The 16,995-nt window shown below is 39.2% G+C and overlaps 3 protein-coding genes across 3 annotated transcripts in view; all 3 read right to left on the bottom strand.

Annotated features, from left to right (window-relative positions):
• The window catches only part of LOC146133288 (transforming growth factor-beta-induced protein ig-h3-like), a 33,191-nt gene extending 30,241 nt beyond the window's left edge, over nucleotides 1–2,950 (bottom strand). The window contains exon 1 of the mRNA XM_083397166.1: nucleotides 1,771–2,950. Coding sequence (XP_083253292.1) covers nucleotides 1,771–2,927 — 1,157 coding nt within the window. The 5' untranslated portion in view covers nucleotides 2,928–2,950. The remainder of the gene's footprint in view (nucleotides 1–1,770) is intronic.
• A 3,524-nt stretch (nucleotides 2,951–6,474) lies between these two features.
• Nucleotides 6,475–9,346, bottom strand: LOC146133287 (tubulin alpha-1 chain-like). The gene is made up of 6 exons (XM_083396715.1): nucleotides 9,121–9,346; nucleotides 8,900–9,004; nucleotides 8,452–8,648; nucleotides 7,570–8,067; nucleotides 7,114–7,307; nucleotides 6,475–6,613 (listed from the first exon to the last, which is right to left on the bottom strand). Exons 1-6 carry the CDS (start codon nucleotides 9,239–9,241, stop codon nucleotides 6,475–6,477), a joined length of 1,254 nt encoding a protein of 417 aa, XP_083252841.1. The 5' UTR covers nucleotides 9,242–9,346.
• A 2,141-nt stretch (nucleotides 9,347–11,487) lies between these two features.
• Nucleotides 11,488–16,282, bottom strand: LOC146133286 (uncharacterized). The gene is made up of 3 exons (XM_083397974.1): nucleotides 16,105–16,282; nucleotides 12,253–12,419; nucleotides 11,488–11,728 (listed from the first exon to the last, which is right to left on the bottom strand). The coding sequence occupies exons 1-3, from the start codon at nucleotides 16,259–16,261 to the stop codon at nucleotides 11,555–11,557; spliced, it is 498 nt and encodes a 165-aa protein (XP_083254100.1). The 5' UTR covers nucleotides 16,262–16,282; the 3' UTR covers nucleotides 11,488–11,554.
• Between the last annotated feature and the right edge of the window lie 713 nt (nucleotides 16,283–16,995).

The following is a 16,995-nucleotide window of genomic DNA, read 5'->3' as shown; positions in this document are numbered from 1 at the left end:
CTATAAAAGAGTTATTTTATGCTCTGCTTTTTTTTTTCAAATTTTGGTTGTAAAATAATATTGTTGGGTTTTAGGTTACTCGGTTAGAGGACTGTTAGCATTTTGTTGCTTCCCTTATTCTACTCTTTTTTAAAAGAGTCTCTTTTTTAAAAGAGTAGGATACATTTTTCAGTATAAATTTTTTTCCAAGTTTTTCAATATATACAAACGGATGCCGAACAAATGAGGATAGGTTTGTCCTGCAGTCTCCAAAAAACGCTTCAAACTAAACAAAATTTTCTTAAATCCCGCTTTGCAGCGATTAGGATTTAAAAGACCAAGATTTTTTTCCAGAACGATAGTCAGCAGTGAAGTTTTGACCCTCTTAGAAGTAGATACGCCAAGCTTAGCAGGCATTAAAATCCTGGGGACAGTGGGCTTTCATGGCACGACCCCTGCTAGCCACCAACAAAAAGCGCATTCCGAGTGAACCCGGGCATGACCGAAGGCCATAGGGCGATATAAGGATAGCGCAACTCTACGAAATTTCCATGCCTTTAGTTTGCGATAAATAGAAAAACTAAGCAAATTTGCGCTGCAAGATAAAACAAATTTACATCGGTATGAATGGGAGAATTTAGTGTCGTTGTTCACGATTGGGAAATATAAAACTAATGAGGATTTGTAACGCGGTTGCTTTAATTCTAATGCTCATCCGCAGCTCTATTGATACTTGGCAGGGCACAACTCATCACAAATCGTTCTAATCTTAACAATTAATTGCTTGCAAGTAAAACTAGCGATCAAAATTTTATGAAGAAAGCCTCTTCTGTGTCGGGTGTGAGTGGGAAAATATTTGGCCAGAATGTTGAAAAGACTTCACGCCAATCAAAGTTGTGGATAGTTATTTGGATTCAAGCCAAGGCAAAATACAACTTTAACGCCATGTTATTCCTCTTTTAAGGCTTTAGCACTGATTGCATTACTATGCTTGGTGTTGACATATTTTATTTGTTCTATGATTTACTAATTCAAAAGTTGTTTGCTGAACATATCAACGTTAACTAAAGTAGTTTTGTTACGTGCAAAACCGAATGCAGCGAAACTTAAAAGTCAAAATGTGTCTTCACTTTGCAATTAGAACATGAAAGGGAATGTTGTTTTACCGAAATACCTTAATTTGATTTTCCTGGACCAACTGTTGGTGCTTTAATATTTTTTCCATCGTTATAGTCGAGGAATTTTTACCTTATTTTAAAAACCTCATCGCGACATGCTTGGCTTAAACATTCTGTATACACGGGATTACATTACACAACTGCACAGAAAAGAAGCATGTTTTTTAAAAAATTGGAAAAATCATAATTGGAGTGTTGACAAAATCCAGCTTCAATAAACGTGGGGCTACCATACGTTGTCTTTTAAGAGAGTTTGCATTTTGCGCTTCCCTATGTATGTTGTAACAAAAATATATTTTTATCGACTTTTTGGCATGAGACCTCAGATCGAGTCAAATGTTTTTTGGAAAAGGCAGGAGGTCTAATCATTTTTTATCAATGTTTCCCATTTAAAAAAAATATGGATAACACTAAATATTCAGGGTGTGAATCTGCAAAACATTTTCCTATAGTTTGTTTGTTTTTTTACCCTTACTTCTGCTGTATAAAAAAAGAAGATTGTCGTTGTACAGTAATTCTGCTTCTGCAATAATCAAGATACCAAAATATTTTCTGTTCATAAATAGAACTATAAGGGGTTCAAAGCGGTGAAAATAAAATTAAACGCACTTACCCTTTCCACCAAGCCTTGTGTATTTCGGAGGTATCTCTCCGCGCGGACGATTCGGCTTTTCGCGAGTTGTTCGCAATTGAAGCGGACCTGGGTCGCAGAGAGTCGTGGTCGTCATCGTCGGAACTCTGTTGGATGCCGTTCAGCAGTGCCACGTGATTGGGGTGCGTCTTCACAAATGACACCTTGAATCCGCCGCCGAGACCCTTGACGAGATTCTGTGCTTCGGCCATTGAGGTCGTTTGGATCCTTAACACCGAGGCGGGTTTGGTCGGCGCGTAGGACTGCTTGCGCGTCGTCACCTTGTGATGCAAGTGCTTGGACGTCGGTGTCACGTCAAACGAACGCGACGACTCGATCTCGTTGGACGCCGGCGACCTCCCGGTGAGCTTAGCGTTTCTCGGCCGGAAATTGGCGATCAAATCCGGGTCGACGCGGTTGCCGCGACCCGAGCCACGCGTCACCGTTTGAACGCTGGGCTGGGAAACGACGAGCGGAACAGTTCGATATTTTTTGCTGGTCGGAGTCGCGTACTTTTTAGTGGTTGGTGTAACGTATTTCCGTGTGCTCGGCGGCGCGTAGCTTTTAGGCGACGAGGACACGTAGTTTCTGGTCGGGGCGTACGGCTTGGTTGGAACGCGGGAATAGGGGTAGGGCGATGAGTAGCCCATCGTCCCGTACGGCGTCACTCTGTTCGTTACCGAGAATCTGGACGACGTGCTGTACACCCGAATGGGAGGAGTCCGATGGCTCACGTAAGTCTTTCGCGGGCGGTAGGTGGGAATGCTGAAGGTCGGCCGTCCAATGCGACGCCGAATCCCGCTGTTTATCGAGGTGGGCGCCACTACGTTGTGCCTGGTCGGCTTGGCGGCGTATTTACGTATGCTGGTGGGCGAGGCCGGGTATCCGCGGTTGAAGGTGGTACCGCGCACAGGCTGGAATCCAGTCGGGCTCGAGTAGATCTTGCGCGAGTAGAACTTGACGCCGTGCCTTGTCAGAGGAAAACGCGGCTTGTATCGGTACAGCTTCGGCCCGGTGGCCTTGTAGTGGCGCCCCACGTAGCGCTGCCTGCCGGCGACTAGCTGAAACACGACCACCACAAGCAGCAAAAGACCCCGCCAAATCAAGCTCCTGCTAGGCGACATCGTGTGTATGAGCATCTCTCCGTTGCTACTTGCTGCACAAGACCCCGCAACTCATCTGCCCTCCATCGCCCGTCGAGCCGATATAAGAACTCAGTCGGGGCGCGCAGGAGAGAAAAAAGGACTTCATTGTTCTCGTCGAGCCGGCCAAGGCTGCATGAAAGAGAGGCGCTCGGGATTAGCATCTGAACGCCCGGACACTTGCCCTTTTGCCGGAGACAGCACGGCATAAATGGGTCTTCGATCGACCAATACGATTTTTGAGGTGTAATGTTACAAACAAATTACCTTTACTTCCGTTTAAGTAACCTTAATATCGTTTGCAGAACATGAGCACGGCAATTCTGTTGCATTACTGTTTTCGTAGACCACTGAGCATACCGACTTTTGTCGACCGATATCCTTGACACACAAGGAACTGCTACCGGTACAATTCAATTCAGGTCGACTAGCTAATATTTGTATCGAGATCTAGTGATAAAACTGGTGCTTGTGTGCTTTAGTTTTCGAAGTTTGCTAAAGAGGTTTGCCGGATTGCAATGTTGCTTTTGTTGATCAAGTTAACCATTGATATCCATACACAATCCTCGAAATCTCCATTTCTTCATACGCAAGGCTATGAGCAACGGGACGCTCAAATATCACCCTTGACGAATGGCCATGATAACAAATTTTCCCGGGCGTCCAAAGTTCCTTTGTTGTCTCAATGTATATATTTGCATTCGTATAAATGTCCGTTTCAGGTTTCAGACTAAGAAATTTAAATAAAATTACTTTGAAGGACTAACTAGATGTTGGTAGAGTTAATGTGGCATATTTCAAGTTTCGCAAAGTCATACGGTATAAACTCCGACATGCGGTATACAACTATACGACTGTAGAACAGACACTGGCGGTTTAAATGGATGCTTACAACTAAACTAACTGTTCTTGTGGTTGAGCTTTGAGCACTACTCTCAGGGCAATTAGTTTAAGAACGAGCAGAACGCCGAAGCTTGCATACGCACTAGTATGGGATTTCTTAGGAAGCACCGCGCTCGGCGAAGGCGAGGCAAATAACATTCAAAACTCGGGTGAACGTCAAATGCCTCGACGCCAATAATAATAATTGCTTTATTGCAACAACGCTTATAACGGCGTTTCCTTGAATATATGCTTAAACGAATGCAACGTCACTCACAATCCATTGGATAGATATTTTGTATGTGGCAAATAATAAAGTAGCCTGCTGGAATTTGTAATATGTGTGCACTAAATATCCGCCTATCAATTTGAAGCCTTATTTTGCCCATTATGGCTTACAAAATAAAGTTTTTAGTCTAAGTGTCTTGTGCTTTTGTATTACGCGAAATCCACTTGCTAACTTGCCGTTGTCACTACAGGCCCCGATATTCACAAAAATCAGGCTTACAAAATAGGTAAGTTAACAAACGTTACCTAAAATCACCCATTTACGTATTACAAAAAACGTGCACAACTATAGAATGTACTTATTTGCGTATGAGTTCAACTTGGCAAAATCGTTTCTATGTCAGCATCAGGACCGAGCTGTGTTTTTTCACAAAACTCATTTTTATCGTCATGTTTGTGCAGAGGTGGATTCAGGCAGCAGTACACCAGTCCATGCCTCGCTAAGTTTTGCTTTGTAAATATTTTTTGGGGGCTTCTACCCGTTTTTAACACGTTTTTGTTCTTGTAGAACACCAAATGCTGTTATTTCTGTGCTGATTTTACAATACGCGAATCTCTTTTTTGTGACTTAAGCGTCACGTATAATCTTTTTGCGCGATTAGACTAGAGTTCAATGGCATGCGAACGATTTCAAATGAGAACAACGGGCTTTCTAAACTTAATTACATAGACGTTATGTTATGATGTAAATTTGTGATGCATCCGTAAAATTTGTGTACCCCCAAAGAAAAAACCTGAATAGGCCCGTGGTTTTATGACGTATTGTAAATCGTAAACTTAATAAAATTACCCTAAAGTCAATGCTTACGGCCAATTCACCGCAAAAATAATAAAGTTTATGGGTTATTTTAACATCTCGTCAATACCAACTCGAAGTCTAAGAGTCTGGAAGAAAGCCAGAAACGGCGCATTAAAACCACTTATATTTTACCTTGTGTTTACAGGTCTAATTTCGAAGGGGGCGTTTGACACAAGCTTTGTGCTGTTAATTTGTTAAGTTTATTAGCCAACTGATCTGATGTGTCGCTTTTACCGTTGGCCATATACGACACAAAGGCATAGGTTTTTGACTAACATCTAAAACTGCCCGTTGGCTTATTAAACTCATACCAGTTCCCCTTCGCGTTGAAGCCATTAAGCTAAATCTGACCAGAGAGAATATTGCGGGGCGTTCAGAGGTTTGGATAGATTATATTTACTCATTTTGCAAGCTTCGTTAACGTTTTTGAGAAGTTTTGGGTAAAACATTGCCTTCATCAGGAGACTCCCAAGTTATTTCGAAAATAACCTTTTCGTTAGGTGATAATGTCCGTTAAAATTAGCGCTAATGGTCCTTTAAATAGTAAATTGCATTCACTTTAGCCTTTTCTGGTACTTATCTTAGCAAAGTCGGTCAATTTTTTTTTTTCAGCTATGCAAAAATTGCCAGTCAGTAGTAAGTCTAAACCTATAGCGCCACTAAGCGACAAACATCCAACACTGTTACCAATAATTTAAATTTCGACAATTATTTTAAAATAGAACAGGTATTCACAAATATTTTACACAGGGGCAAAATATGTTACAGTAGCCTACTTGTATTGATAAATGTACGCAATGTTGGCAAACAATTTTTACCCCATGAAACAACCTACATCCTATGGGTGCAAAATCGGTTTCCGCGTAGACAGAATACTAATAAATATGGACTTGTTGACACTTTAAGCGGCCTGGACTAACTTCGAGGTGGCAGTGAATGATCGAAAAACGGCCGTAAAACTTTTATGTCGACACCTGGTGAAGGCACCGGGGCGCTGAGGTTGCAGGCTACGTTTGTAGAAGAAAAAGTAAACATCACCAGCATAAACATTCAACAAGTCATGACTTGAAAAGTAGGTTGATATTGACTCTAGGAGATTGCTTGTGTGGTTTGGGAGACCTTCGCAGTCTCAGGAATTCGAGCTATTTTGAACTTAAAAGCGTGATAATTGGATTACCACACAAAGGCGGTTTGCAAGTGTGTATAAATGTATATCCGATATTCAATTATTTATCTGTGGTTTCGGTAGACTTTTCTAACGTAGTCTGTTATTATGTGTTTGCCTATTAGTTTTTTTTGTTGGAATACTCCAAATGGTCTCCAAAAATATAATTTTGATACGGAATAAACAAATCTCTAACGATAAAAAAGCTTATTTGGTGATTGGTGTTAAGCAAGCAATGTTGGTCACTTATTTGTACAGCAAAAAAAAGTGTTTATCTCCACTGCCTTTAAAGTACAGCTGTGCTATAATGCAAAATCAGATATTTTATTGAAACTAATGAATGTTACAAATGAAAAAAAAATAAAGGCCAGACTTTCTCCAAGTAAGTCAATAATTAACAAAAAGGGAACTCAATATTCTTCATCGTCATCTTCTTCCATATCTCCATCCGCCGAGTCGACTCCGACCTCCTCGTAATCTTTTTCGAGAGCAGCCAAGTCTTCTCTCGCCTCTGAGAATTCGCCCTCTTCCATTCCTTCACCAACATACCTACATACAAAGTGTGGAAATGTAGGCAGTGGTTTAAAAACAGTGATTCGTGAACTGGGGTGAGCCCACCCTCGGGGGTTTCTTAGTGATGTTTCGGGACTGGTACAATTATGATTACCACAGCTTTGATGGCCATAGACGTTACACAACGAATGTATAAAATGTAGTTTCTTTTGTACTGAAAATATTAGGAATATAAAATTTTATTTTTTAACTTCTTACAATTGTTTGGGGCTTGCTAAAGAACGCGCAAAACCCAACGGTTAACTTACCAGTGGACAAAGACCCTCTTAGCGCAGAGCTTACAAATGGTGTGTACACATTCGGTTTAAAACCTTGGCTTTTAAATTGGGGTCATAAAACCTTTGGGGGTTTCTCGATAAAGTTTTGTGGTGTCCTCGCAAGAACCACTGATTGAAAGTCATAAGTTTTATCCTTTAACTTCTTACAATTGTTTGGGGCCTTGCTAAACAACGCGCAAAACCTAGTTGTCAACTTACCAGTGTACAAAGGCCCTCTTCGCGTACATCAAGTCGAACTTGTGATTCAGGCGCGCCCAGGCTTCCGCTATTGCGGTCGTGTTGCTCAGCATGCAAACGGCGCGCTGGACCTTGGCCAAGTCGCCCCCGGGGACCACCGTTGGGGGCTGGTAGTTGATGCCGACTTTGAAACCGGTGGGACACCAATCGACGAACTTGAAAGCAAATATATAGTCATTGGCCTGTATATAGTGTTAGCGTAATGTGATGGAGGGCTATACTCGTTAAAGTAAAATTTACTTATTTTTTAATGTATCATTTGTATTAGTTAGTCTATATGCATTGAGCAAAACTTACCTCTCAAATAAAGAGCCAAAAAAGATAAAAGTGAGGTCGAGCGTTTAGTGGTGTTTGTTTTTAAAAATAGTTAACCAACATGTTGATGCATTGAGCACAACTTGCATCCTCAAAACGAACCTGGATAGTGCGTTTGGTCTTTATCGCAGAAATGGCGGCGTTGACATCCTTGGGCACTACGTCTCCACGGTAAAGCATGCAGCAGGCCATGTACTTGCCTCGACGCGGGTCGCACTTCACCATTTGGTTGGCCGGCTCGAAGCACGCGTTCGTGATATCGCTCACGGAGAGCTGCTCATGATAGGCGCGCTCGGCAGAGACCACGGGCGAGTAAGTTACGAGAGGGAAGTGGATTCGTGGGTAGGGCACCAGGTTGGTCTGAAACTCGGTAAGGTCGACGTTCAGGGCGCCGTCAAAACGTAGTGAAGCGGTGATTGAAGACACGATCTGGGCGATGAGCCGGTTCAGGTTGGTGTAGGAGGGTCGGTCGATGTCCAGACTGCGTCGGCAGATGTCATAGATGGCCTCGTTGTCTACCATGAAGGCGCAGTCCGAGTGCTCCAATGTGGTGTGCGTGGTGAGGATAGAGTTGTAAGGCTCGACTACGGCCGTCGAAACCTGCACCGGGCGATTTACACATTTCGTTGGTTTAAATTCCCAAACGCCGCGCACAGTAACGTAAGAGCAAAAGAGTGATTCTAGTGCATAGTTTCAACATCTTTCCAAATATTCCAGGAATAGCATTATATAACTTTACAGCAAACGTCTCAAGTATAAATTAGCGGTTCTTGTAGAACAGGGCAATATGTTGACATGTAAAACACATGTTTATTGAAGCACCTAAAACGATTACTGCATCTTTATGGATAATACCGTCTAATATGTAGGCCTACGAAAGGACTGGCGATGATGGTATTGAATTGATAAACGAATTTTTCTAAACAATTTGCATCGAGTATGTTTTCACTTTTAAATTTACACAAAAAGTTGAAGTAGTGGCACCTGTGGGGCGGGATAAACCGCAAACTCCAGTTTCGATTTCTTTCCATAGTCCACCGAGAGTCGCTCCATGAGCAAAGAAGCAAACCCGGATCCGGTTCCTCCACCAAAGGAATGGAAGATGAGAAAGCCCTGGAGTCCGGTGCACTGGTCAGAGAGCTTCCGGATTCGATCCAAAACTGAGTCCACCAACTCTTTTCCTGAGCGATTTTGTGGCGGTTTAGTAAATAAAAGTCTTGTACGTGGTGATTGGGTTTGGGTCATGTAAGGCAAATGTGAACCAGGTAAATAACGCGACCAGTCAGTTCGAGCTACTATAACTTTTCGATCTGACGCCATATACTATCCATGTTAATCAATAAAAAAACTTAACTTCCGCAATCAATCGGATCAAGATATATCAAGTTGTACTAATGGTATCAGTTTTACCACTTGACAAATTCACGCTTACCGACGGTGTAATGCCCCCTGGCGTAATTGTTAGCGGCGTCCTCTTTGCCAGTAATCATTTGTTCGGGATGGAACAACTGTCTGTAAGTACCGGAGCGAATTTCACCTAGAAATACTCAAGTTAAATTATTCTAATTCAAGCATATATGACCTATATAGGTTTCCAACTTTAAAATGTCACACCAGGAACTGTATGAAAAGTTTAGTCGACCAAATACTAACCGACAACAGTAGGTTCCAAGTCCACAAACACGGCTCGGGGCACATGTTTTCCAGATCCAGTTTCGCTAAAGAACGTGTTGAACGAATCGTCGCCCTGTTTTGACGACCTCTCGGCAGGCATATTGCCATCGGCTTGAATACCATGTTCCAAGCAGTAAAGCTCCCAGCAAGCGTTGCCAATCTGCACACCGGCTTGTCCGACGTGGATGGAGATGCATTCTCTCTAACATAAACACATAGCGCTATAATAGGCTACTAAGGGTATAATAACACAATTTGAAGCAAACTTCGGTTAATTTTATTCCATTGTATAGGCTTGTTTGGATTTTAAGTAATATTACAGAAGTTCTGCTTTACACCAGCAAGTCTATTTTCATTTCAGTAAGCAGGGAACGTTAAAAAACATGATATTTTTACAGAACAAGTGCCTACAGCATTACTCTAAACACCTCAATACCATTCAAAACATTAATAACTTTACCATGATGCCGAATAGTAAAATAAAAGTAGTCTTGAAATGAAAGCAACAACTCTGCAGTGTCGTCTAACAGCAAACAGTAAAACAGGGCAAACTTCACTGGCGCTTTTAAATGTGACTGCGATTTTCGCCTGCGCAACGATTTCTTGGTGTGCGTTTCGTTTAAGGCACCTAATCGTTTGAGGCATTCTTCTTCAATTAACTTGTGAAAAACTGTTTTGGGGCAGCAATTCTCAGCCAATGGGCCGTGGAAAATTTTCAAGTAAGTTAAAAAAGCATTGTAAAGACACAAAATTTGTTTAAAAAATAGTTTTATTTGTATCACGTTGGCTGGTCTGGTATTTATGTAATTGTTCAGTGGCTCATTGAGAATAAAATTGCATTGAAAGAAGCCGTTATTTTGTCCACAGACAATTTTTTGTAGTTTTTATGTCTTAACTATCAAAATCGGCAAACACATTCCGTTTCGAGAAATTTTTGCATAGCACCACCAAAACCGAATAAACTGGCAGCAAACAGTTTTACGCGTAAAACTATATTTTAATTTTGTAAAAAAACGGAATTAAAAACCGCATGTAAATTTAACCAATAAGTTTTCCAAAAGTAATGAAGTGAATTCATTTATTAGAAGTTCTGAGCCTTATTTAATCGTTAAAATTGTTTGTTTTAAAATATTATTCTAGATATAATATTTTCGAAAAACATAAGAATAGTTTCAAAAAGACTTCAATTCTTAAAAAGTTGATGAAATATCACCTGGATTGTTTATAATCGAGATACTCATATCAGTCTTTCTCGTTATAATTCTATTAAGTGATAAACGGTACGTTCGGAAAGCATAATATGCAAAAACTTCCGGGAATCTCGCGGTAGACACTGGCCCAGAGTAGATTAGTGGTTTCCAAACTAATTTCTAATTTTGTTTCAAGGGTTCCAAGACATATTTGAAAATCTTTATAAATCTGATTTTTGCCTCAATGGCAAGCCTCATGATACAATTCTTTGCAAAAATAATAAATTACACAAAATGTTGCTTTTAGTATGGATGACACTTTCTATTTATTATTTATGAGCGATGCCGTACGCCATAAAAGGCTGGGAAATCTGGTCCAGATGATATAATCCAGCCAATAAGTAGCGTACGTACATTGCAGCATGACGGTTCAATTTGCAGGGATTCATCGATGGACACATTTCCTGTTAACTGTTTTTGCTACTGTTGTAAAAATGTGAATATTAAGGAAACAAATGAACAGCAAATAACCTAACAAAAATCCATTTTACCACCCAATTTTGTCAGCCCAAAACCTCATCCGCATTTAACCTTTTTTTAAAGGAAGGAATGCACACGTCTGAATCTATATTTCATAAGGCTTACACTGAATGTTTAAAACATTTTTTATACAGATATATTATTCATAGCACAACACAGAACAATTAAAGAGGTGAACTGGCTGTAAATGAAATGCGCATGCAGCGTTTAGAATACACTACTGTAGTAAATGGCACAAGGTTAGGGGTTATCCAAGACCAAGTAAAATGGGAGATTACAAGAATAAGTGCGCATGTATATTGTTTTAAGAAAAAAATGAAGGTTAGGCGTGAAAACTTTAATTTGTTGGGCAATTTGACTGACTTGATATGCATTTGATTTAATTTTGTATTCCAATAAACCTAATATATTTTACATGCTTACATATTGGACGATATTGTCGTTTACAAAAAAAATATACGAACGTTATATAATGCAGACCCTGTAAAAGACGTCAACGCTAGACAAAGAACTGTCAATAGTATCAGATAGACACCGAGAACGGTAATATCGCCGTTGTTTGTTGCGCTTGAATATTGCAAATAATAAAATACGTCAAAATATAACACTCCTAAAAGTTTCCAAAGCGATCTCTTCCCAGGTCAAAAACTTATGTTTTTAAATTTACAAATTTGAAATTGACTTTATTTTTTGTTGATAGTGGCGTATACTAAGTTCGCGTCTATCGGCTGACTGTCTTGCCAACTTGTGGGGAACTTCCCTTCCTTAGGAGAAGCATCTTCTCGCCACATATTCTTTCCCCTTATTCCTTCTTCATAAACTTCATCGTAGATGTGGTTTACATTGTTTGGTCGGCCCTAAAAAACAAACATGTAAAATTTGCATACAGACGAATTACGTATATAGGCCGAAATGGTTAATATTGTGTTTTCCTACGTTTAAGTTGTAGGGTCCCAACTTGTAGTTATATCAATGACGAATTAGTTGCAAAACGTAAGTATTACAATTTAAACAATAAAAAAATGACTATTAAATCAAATCGAGTGTAAAGACACAGGTTCTTTAACAAATCCTAAGCGAACTTAAAATAAAAGCATGCGATAATAAGAAAGTGTTAGCAAGAAACATAAAGTTGTGGCAAAACCAAGTTTCCTGGAATATGGAAAGAGCTTTTGTAATTTAGACAATTAGGGAAATATTACGGAAAATAGAATTTTAGTAATCCCAGACAATTTTCGAAATAACTATAGTTTTACAAATTTTCGCCTTATTCAAATCTTCAAGTTGACTGTGGCTATTTTATAAATCATGAGTCTAATAACATTTTGGGTGACTGTAATGTTTTTAGAAATTTCAGATTTATGTGGAGCTGGATGCTGACCTTATGTGATGAAGGCTTACTCCTCCCCTGCGCCATTCCCTCCTGGAGTTCGTTCAGCACGCTTGAGAGGTCCTCGAGTATCTCCTTGTACTCTCCGTTGTTGCTTGGCGACGGGGGAACTTGGAGGATATTCGCATCAGGAAGAGGAGAGATGGGAAAGACGTGATCTGCTTCAGTAAAAATAGCAATGTGTCTTATAATAACACACTACAAGTAAACAAGATTTTAACCCGGGGGTGTCCAACAAGCGGCACGCGTGCCAAATGTGGCACGCGACCTAATAAAAAAGGGCACGCGAGCCCCCCCCCCAAAATACCTCATTTGTTATTCAGCCAATTGTCATTGTTTGTTCACAATATATAACAATCGCGGCAATAACAACAACTAACATATGTTGGTGGAGGCTAGCATTCACATAATTATATAGCTTGGTGTAAAGAAACCAAGTAGCAAAGTCAGCTTACCGTAGGACCCTTAGATGCAGTAATGCGCATTGCTACTACACAGCTAAAGGCCCCAATGGTTTGCTTGATTAAATAAGGAAAAAAAATTGGCACGCCGGCATGTTTGAGTTGGGCACCCCTGTTTTAACCCATACAATGACAGAGTCTACTCGGTTAACAATTAAATCCGATGTGCTTTTTTCACTGTTCGTTGTTTTACTTGCGTATAGCAGGTGTAGCCAACTTATGTTTGATTGCAATCGACTGGTTGAGTAAAAAAGTCACAAGAACACTTATTAAACATTTTGAGCGTTAAATCAATTCTAAGCCAGCGTTTGAGGTTAATTTGTTACTTTAAAGAACGCTTTATTAGGCTTGTCCAGGCAGGGGCGGATTAAGGCGGGGCTTAGGGGGCTGCAGCCCCAGGCCCACCCAAAATATAGGCCCACCGCAACAACTTAAATATTACGACCAACCTGACATTAACTTTGTAAAAAAACGGTAAAGTTATATTCTGAAGATATCACCGCTGGTGTCACATCGTTTTATTGTTTAAAGTAAAATATGGAATACGTTTATTAGGAAACCATCTGACCATAAGCGCCAATTGCGTGTTTGTTACTTCACAATATGAAGCTACTAAATGCGGAGACAACGCTAAAACAAATTACAACGAGCTAGCTCAACTTATGTTTACAGACAGCTTTAGCTCATTGAAATTGTCACAATATCTTAAAATCGTGAATGTTTTGAATAATATAATCAGCATGTCGTAAAAATGTAACAAGCCTTAGCAGGCTACGTTTAAAGAAGTTTTTGTGCAGAGGAAAAAGTTTTTGTGCAGAGGAGATTATTACAAAAACATGGCGAAATGTGATGTAAGTATTAAAGTTATACTGATTTTTTTATAAGACAAGAGATAAAGAAATACAAAAGTGGTTGGGAAGAGCAAACGTTTAGAAAAGAGGCAGAAAAATCTAAAAAAGGGGCAGAAAAAAATAAAAAAGGTTGTTGCAGAATCGAAATGATAACTTGGTATTTTCACGGAAAATGACCGAAAAAGTGTAAATCAAAAATTAAGTCCAATAATAATGTACCTGCTTAGAGTCGTTTTTCAGTAGATCTATTAAAGAACCAAATTTTATACCTTATCCATCTGATATTATTGCTGTAAACTTTGCAGAAAGAAAAGTAAACTTACGGATATGTGATGAAGGGTTAAGAGATTACGTCTGCCAAGTGGGAAGTTTACAGTTTCAAAAACTTGATGCCGATGGCACTACCGTTAATAAATTTAAACGGTATCGTACTAGGCCTACTACTTATTTTAGCGTGAAGAACTAAAAGGTGAAAAAATGACACGCGAATTGGTTGCGCTATTCACCATTACAAAAATTATTTACTGCTTTATGTGAAAACTTTTTGCATTTGATTCTGACAAAAGCAGACTTGTATCAGTTGGTTACGGCGACTGGAAGCATGCACCGCTCGACATGGCAAGGCACGAATCTTTTGAAAATCACCTACGTTGTCTATTCACAATTCAAGAAAGAAGAGAACAAAAGTACAATTGGTGATAGCAAAGGGAAATCTGAAAACACTCCGCTCACACTCTTTTCAAGATGATTCGTATTTGCCGATCATTGACCAAAGTACTTTATCTATATTTTTCTATATTATACAAAATCCCGAACTGCAGCATACAATCGTGTTCAACAAAGATTTTCGTTTCTGATTGAACTATATACCACGTCTAACCGGCGTAATAATAATAAAAAAATTCCTTAAGGATTATCCTGATGATCTGGAAGAATCGCTGCCTGAAACGATGATTTAGTTTTCTGCACTGCTAAACGTCCTACCATTTTAACTTCAAAAATATAGCAGAAGCTCCAAATGTTTAGCTTTATTAACGAAAAAGATTTTTAGACTTAATTCAAACGAATGAAGCGCAATAATATATATAAATATTAGCCTAAATTTGGTAAACTTTTCTTAAAGAAAGTGCAACAGTTCAGAGCAAGACACCTTTTTCTGCAAATATGCCTTTTGGAACATACGAGAAAGAGAAGAGATTTCAATTTCCAGTTTAGTATTTGAAACACGCTAAAAATAAAGTTTGGCGGGTTGGTGACTAGATCCGTCCCTGGAAAGAGTGTTTACGATACAACCAAACATGAAGAAACTTGCCCTTGTTTTCGCTTAGCCGTTAAAAAAATCAGGATTAGGTTGCTTGGCGGGCGGAATGTTGCCCAGGTCTGCCTTAAAGAATAAATCAAATGTGTTCCTCTGTGGTTCAAAATAGGTTGCATTCGTTAGCTCTACTCTGTATAAAAAACGAGATTTTCGGAAAAAAATAGACGGCGATAAAGATATCTCAGCTTCGCTTTATCTAAAGCTACAAAAACTGTTAATTAAATCAGTTTGATAAGTGAATAAAACAATTCTATTTCATGTTAATTCTGATTGGAACAATAAACAGAATGGAAATCACCAATAGGCCTCTGACTACCATACACTCCCAGGTCCACGACAACCTTAACCCGGCCCTGTGTCCAGGTAACAATTGGTCATTTTAATGCTCCGCTTGTGTGCGACAGCAAATGCAATGACTAGGGCGATTATTTTTGGAATTATAAAAAAACTCAAAACGTTGTAAAAATTTACACGTTAGGTCAAAATTTGTCAAATTATTTAAAGTCAAAATCGATTCAAAATGCGAATAAATCGTTTACAAAATATATATTTTTTAAATGGTCGTTCAGTTGAATTTCTATCAAAAAAAACTTGTTTTGAGTTATATTCAACGACATTTTACGCGAGTTGGCAGAATTAACCACCCAGTCTTAGTTTATCGCATTGGGTTGAGCTCGAACTTCGTTTTTGCGTTATAGTTTCGTATCTCTGGTTTGGACAAATATAGTATTGCTGTATTTTTTTGCTTGTAATATGCAATTATCCCATTTCCTATTTCGATAACTAGATTTTTGTTAATTTCTGCAATTATTATTACTTTGTATATCTACTGTTTACAGTACACAACATTGTTCTAAAATAACCAGTTTCCAAGTTTTTCTTCATAAACCCAACATATTATTGATTTGTGAAAAACACCAATCGTCAGTAAAACATCTCAAACGTGTGGTTGACGACGAGAAGACACTATGCAGTACTTCAAACAACAATATGATGTTTAAATCATTGTTTTTCTAATAAGTCAAATTTTGGTCAAAAAAAATATGTTTTTAGGTCAAAATTTCTTATTTTTTAGGTCAAAAAATAATCGCCCTAGTAATGACTTAACACATATTCGACGCGATCGACCAGGTGAAATGTTGCGAGTGACGTGTTGGCTACCCCAGGCCTATAGCACCGCAAAATAATTTTTGACACTTTAAAAGAAACAAACCTATCGAATCATCGCAGAGTTTCTTCGGTACTTCTGGCGGCGGCCCCAGTGCTCTAACGGAGGCCGAATCGATGCTTGGGTAGTTGTCGAATCTTTCTGGGGGCTCCGGAAACCCTTCCTGATCTTCTTGGATCGTTTTGGATGCAATCGGAACCATGTAGACGTTTGATGTCACAGAGCCAAATTTATTTTTCGGAACTACGCATCAAAATATTAAGCCTAAACACATTTTTGCGCCCTTATTTTTTTTACGACCAACAACATTGAACTCACTACAAATCAAGTAAGCGCTTAATTTTAACAAACGAATTATTTGTTATGCTCCTATTAATTAGTTACCTACTTAATCAACTTGAATAAATGTTAAAAGTCATTTATGTTTTAAGGCACTAAACGCAGTTTATGGAACCCGGCACTGTCTTAAAATAAAAACCTTTTAACAGGAAATACACGAGTAAACATTTGGCATGATTATCGCTTCCCCAACATTTTATTGACAGTTTAGATGCGCTAAAGAAACGCTTGTCTCTCTAAAGGCGACGGTTCACATCCTTTAGTTAAATCGAATGTGAGACACTGAGGCAAAAGCACGATGACGAAATGTTAGTGGTTATGACGGGATTTTATAGTCGCCTCTTATTTAAATCGAGTCTTAAAAAGGGGTACAATTCCCACGTGTACTATTTACAAAAGAATGAACCGTAACTCTAACTTTAGATAGAGGGAATCGTGTGTTAAAATCGACGTAGGAACTACTGTATACAGAATTTATATTATTTAAACTAATTTACTATTTTTCTTTTGCTATAGGCCTACGTGTTTAAACTGTAATGATTTTAGGACCTAGCCCGATTCCATTTGTTTTAACTAAAAAACATCTTACTCTTGCGG

The sequence above is a fragment of the Ascidiella aspersa genome, chromosome 9 (genome assembly GCF_963924565.1).
Source record: "Ascidiella aspersa chromosome 9, kaAscAspe10.2, whole genome shotgun sequence".
In the NCBI taxonomy this organism is placed as follows: domain Eukaryota; kingdom Metazoa; phylum Chordata; class Ascidiacea; order Phlebobranchia; family Ascidiidae; genus Ascidiella; species Ascidiella aspersa.
This window is presented reverse-complemented; position numbering and strand designations above follow the sequence as displayed.